The sequence below is a fragment of the Medicago truncatula genome, chromosome 3 (assembly GCF_003473485.1).
Source record: "Medicago truncatula cultivar Jemalong A17 chromosome 3, MtrunA17r5.0-ANR, whole genome shotgun sequence".
Lineage (NCBI taxonomy): Eukaryota > Viridiplantae > Streptophyta > Magnoliopsida > Fabales > Fabaceae > Medicago > Medicago truncatula.
In genome coordinates this window covers 10,024,695-10,030,034 of record NC_053044.1, presented here as the reverse complement: position 1 = coordinate 10,030,034, position 5,340 = coordinate 10,024,695, and the positions used below count along the sequence as shown (strand labels likewise).

At 34.3% G+C, this 5,340-nt stretch overlaps 1 protein-coding gene across 1 annotated transcript; it reads right to left on the bottom strand.

Moving 5' to 3' along the window:
* Positions 1–872: 872 nt before the first annotated feature.
* LOC11431079 (F-box protein SKIP23) lies at positions 873–4,895 on the bottom strand. Its single transcript, XM_003599149.4, has 2 exons — positions 3,521–4,895; positions 873–1,056 (listed from the first exon to the last, which is right to left on the bottom strand). The coding sequence occupies exon 1, from the start codon at positions 4,813–4,815 to the stop codon at positions 3,544–3,546; it is 1,272 nt and encodes a 423-aa protein (XP_003599197.1). The 5' UTR covers positions 4,816–4,895; the 3' UTR covers positions 873–1,056; positions 3,521–3,543.
* Between the last annotated feature and the right edge of the window lie 445 nt (positions 4,896–5,340).

Below are 5,340 nucleotides of genomic sequence, written 5' to 3'. Positions count from 1 at the left end.
TGAATACTTGTATAAGTCTACACTCGCACAACATTTTTAGACATGTCAATAAAATATTATAGAGACATATACATCTTTATTTATAAATTAAAAGAATTTAACAAGATATCAAGTGCGGATTGTAAAATAAATGAATTGCTAACGGTACCCACAATACAACAATTGAACGTTGGTGATGAGTTTCGTCTAATAATAGTTTTTTTTTTTTTTGTCGTAGCTTAGCGGTCAGAGAAATTCATCTTAAAGGTGAAATAGTAGGGTATCCAGGGTTCGAACCCCGGCCCCTGCATACATAATGCATTATCCCTTACCAAGCGAGCTAAACTCACGAGGACAATAGTTACACTCGAACAATGAAATATAACTAAATAATAAAATATTCTAACATAAATATAATTATGTTTGTGCAGAAAAACATAATTATATTTATCAAATAGGTTTGCATGTTAGGTTTCAGAGATTGTTTTTATGATATAAAATATGACTAAACTTCGTCTTCATAAACACATTTTAGTTGTGAGGGACAATGTATTGTTACATTAAGACTTAACGGTTCTTAAGGCTTCAATGCAGTCAACATATTTGACCATTTTTTGTGTAATTTATACCGTTAGATTTGAAGTCTTACCAGATCTAATTACACACCATTAACGTCACATATTTCTCCTTCTCCTTTATCCTATTATTTTCCCTCTCCCACTGGCCTCTGCCTTTTCTCTCACAAGTTGTTAGTTGTGTATCTCACTCATATCAACCTGGCATAATCTTAATAATGTCCACCCCACCAACGACCATTTCTTGCTCATTCACCGCCACTTTGAGTTGGCTTGAATGTTCATCTTTTGCTTAGATCAGATTTGGAAGCCAAAACATTGTACTAACAAAGCCATGATGGGATTGTCGATATCCATTAATAACAAGAAAGCTTGTTCCAATTTATGTCCCCTATACATTAAAACTATACAATAATAAAATAAACAGAAACATTCCCCACTGTCTATGGGCACAATCATCTGCAACATTGCCAAAAGTTGCACCAAAGGGCTCCTTCACAACCTACAATTAAAATAAATTCAATATTAAGAAATAATCAAGAAAGAATATTTCTTTCTTCTTCATACTATCTTGTGATAGGCATAGAAATTAAACCCCAATCAGCAGATCTTTTATGAACTATAGGAAATTATCAATAATGAAAGGAAGAAAACATGGACTCCCAATATATATAACCTATGATGACAATTGACAGGTGATACAAAAGCAGGTACAACGGTTAAATATGACGTAGATGAATGTGGGAAGGAATACCTCGGATTGCAAATAGAATGGCAATAGTTACACTAGATCACCTTAGAAACAGCATTCACATAGTTATCAAATAATACTTTTATCCTGTCAAAGTTTTATCAATAATTCAAATTATACTCAATGCAATTGCAAAGAGCTCCCCATAAATTTAAGTCTCCACCAAGTCACCAACATATAATATGAATTGATCTCTCCGACTCTCTCCCATAGTGCAAATACTACATGGTCCTTCTTAGGTTTATTTTGGTTATATTTATATAGAAATTAAATCAAACTATTAACGGAAAAATTTGGGGTGTGGAGACTCGGGATCAAATTTGGGCACCCACGTAAAATGTCCTCACAGCCAAACCACTAGGGTTATAACAACGGTGACGAATATTAACTGAAAAATTAATATAATATTTGCTTGATTAGAAGAGTAGTTATATGAAGTATGGACTACAACAACGTGGAGATTATAAACGTCAACTACTGGGGACAGCGAAATCATCCACATTTCAGGGATATAATATTAGCTACTACAGATCTACTAAATTCTTTTTTTTTTTTTTGACAGATCTACTAAATTCTAATGAACAAATTATGTCGAAAAACCTATATTCCTTGCATTAAATCTCATGCTGCAATTGCCAATCCCTTATATCAAAAAGATAAAAGAAAGACATTCTGAACAATTTTGAAGTGCAGATGCAAGACTAATTACTTAGAAAAACTCATAGTCAATGCAAGAACGTTTCAATGTTTCTTTTTCTATATAACTGTTGTTTGCAAAGTTTATCCAATCTAACAACACAAACTAAGCACAATAGTGCACCAACACTATTATGTTAGCACACTTTTATCTGCCACGGACTAAATCATACTATCTTCTGATAAGCATGTGATAAAAGTTAAACCCCAATATCGCATCAGCAGAGTTGTATGAATTCTAGAAATTATCAATATTTAATTATATTACGTCCTCCCTCTTAAACATGAACTCTAGGTTTTCTCCATATGCAATAGAAAGGGACCGAACCCTTAACACTTCCTTTAATATAGCTTGAGTCCCTTACCATTAAAACCAACCATATGTTGGTATTTACCATCATTATTTAACCACACTCTTTTGATAACCTATTTTTATACAAAATTCAAAGGTTGACTAAGTCATTTCTTTGTAATAATATTCACTTGAGTGATATAACCCATTAGTTGTAAAAAAAAAAATCCCTATTCTGCTTTTGGCCTTCTACAACTTATGTTCCAAGTTACTCCATAGGGACATAGATAATCAGAGCGGTTTATAAGTTTATAAATAATCACAATCTAACGAGGTGTTTTATTAGATTTTGCCGCTAAAGTACCATTACAGTCTCTGCTCAATCTAACAAGGGCTAAATATTGAAATTAATTATCAATGAAAACTGAAAAACATGCCCATGAAGTACCTGTTTTCTACCTCCAAAACTGAAACCCAGCAAGTCTATGCACAAACTAGATACTGACTAGGAACTTGATCCTATAGTATATATGCAGTTAGAGTGAATCTTATGGTCACTTGTCAAATGAGTTAAGTATTTAGTTCCGACCTTATAAAGATAAGCTTTCATAAGTTTACATGTGCTTACTAAATAGTCAAATGAAAAAGCTTCTGAAAGAATAGAAGCATAGAAACTAATTTCAACTCATACTTATAAAATAAAAAACTCATTGTCATTCCCTCAATTAAAAAAAAAAACTCAGTAGCATATCAGAAAAGTTCTATTTTCTACAAGTACTTACTGAAAAGTTTATATAATCTTACAACAGAAAGTCAAACTAAAATAATGAGTGCATTCAGAATGAAGTAAATCAATGTTTATTTTAAAACTGCATCTACATCTGCAACAATACTAATAAGTGAATGTTGATAATTGATAGCATGATTCTCTATTTTCACAATAGAAACCTTCTCAAGTGACTAAAGCATTTAGATCCTAATCAAAAGGCTCACATGAATTTAAAGCTGCTCATTAACAAGTTAAATAAGACAATTTCAATTTATACAAAAAGTAATAATTAGTTAAAAGACCAACAAACATTGTAAAAACATTTCAACATTGTACGAGTTCATGTTGAAAAAACATAAAAATAATAACATCAGGTGTTTTGTAGAACTGCATCTACAATACTAGCAAATAAGTGTGTTTCCAAATCCAGCACAACTCAACAGTTTTAAATTACAAACCTTTCCATCCATTTATGTTGTTGTCAATGCAACCCGACCCATTCTGGAGGTGGCCAAAACAACTTAGAATAAATTGGGAAATCAGACAATGGTGAAATTCGACGTTGATCCAAGTGAAAAACACGGTTGCCAACCTCGGTGGAATGAAAATCGTTCAAAACATAATCCCTAAATATCACACAGTTCCCATTGCCAATACACAAATCCGAAGCCGAAGCAGAAAAAGCACATTCTTCCCCCAAAAACAAAACCATATCCCCCAAATTTCTCACCTCCACCCACTTCTTCTCCTTCTCATCAAGCCTAAACACATCAAATCTCACAGCTCTCTCCGATCCAATCCTAAAAATCTCACCATCATCATCATCATCATCAACATCAACATCAACATCAAAATTAACAACGTTAACATCACCATATGGAACATCGGTATGATCCACAAAATTACCATCACGAAAACAAGACAAATATTTATCAACTAACAATAACTCACCATCACTCTCCACTAAAAATTTCTTATCTCCCCCAAACACAGGCTCAGCCACCAAATCCAAACTTAAATCCGGTCTCAACGCAACAGTCCTACCGGTACCATCAACCGCAACCGGCCTCCCTTTAAATACACAAACATCATCAAAAGGTGACGGCATTTCAGGTACAATCGTCCACCGCTCATCACCACATCGAAAAAACGCAATTTTCCCAGAAATATGAATAGTGAAAAGAACCGAACAACGCTCTTTACCTCCCCACATGTCAGCGTCAAGAACAATAACCTTTTCCATATATAACGAGCTGTATTCGTTGAAATTACCGATTACGAATTCACGTCCCAGATCAATGACACGGTGTTCGTTGAAATTAATGACTTGTGGGAGATAAATAGATAATTGTTTGTCACGTGAGAGAGGATTCCAGAGACGAGTTCGGTCACGTGAGTCAGGACCGATTTTGATTAACCAAGGGTTGTTGTTTAGGGTTTGTTGATGATGATGATGATGATTTGTGGGGGGTGTGATAAGGAAAATGGTTCGTTTGGAAAGAGGGAAAGTGATGGATTTGGAATGATGGAGATTGTTGGAATCGGAAGGAGTTGGGAGGTGAGAAGGTAAAGTGAGATGGTGGTGATGGTTTTTGGGAACGGAAGAGCGCCATGATGAACAAACGGATCGGAAACGGAGTTGGTAGAATTCGCTGTCGAGTTTTGAGGAAATTAGTTGGAGGAGATCTTTTGGGAGTTGTGACCAGTCTGCCATTGATGAAGAAGCTGAGGGCAATGGGTGTTGCTGATTCATTTTTTTTGTTCCCTGGAATGGGAAATGTAGAGAAGACGATGGTTGATTGACACGGTGAAGGGAATGCTGCTTGATCGGTGATTTAAGGTGAATAAATGGGGTATCCGAGTTCGAACCCGAACCTGCATATAATACTTCCTCAGTTCCTTAATAAGTGACCTAGTTGACCCAATTACGCATACCAATGCGTAATTTTGAGTTTAAATATCTTGAATAATATATTGGAAAAAATTATGAAAATTTGATATTTTGAAAATACTCATCGAGACGAATCTAACGACATCTTATATGATATTATTTATCTTTGTATATTAGTAGAAAAATATGGTCAAAGTAAGTTAGGTCAAAATTGCACATTTTCAAACAGGTCATTTATTGCGGGACGGAGGGAGTAATACATTGTCCCTGTCAGGGGGATATAAGGTTTTTTTTTTTTTTTTTGTCAAGTATAAAATGAATAAGTGGATGTCAAGGCTCAATGATTTTTTTTTCTTTTCAATTATATAAAAATATTTAATTACATAT

Excerpts from the sequence above, each read along its gene's own strand:
- LOC11431079 (XM_003599149.4), bottom strand. The coding sequence starts at position 4,815 with ATGAATCAGCAACACCCATTGCCCTCAGCTTCTTCATCAATGGCAGAC.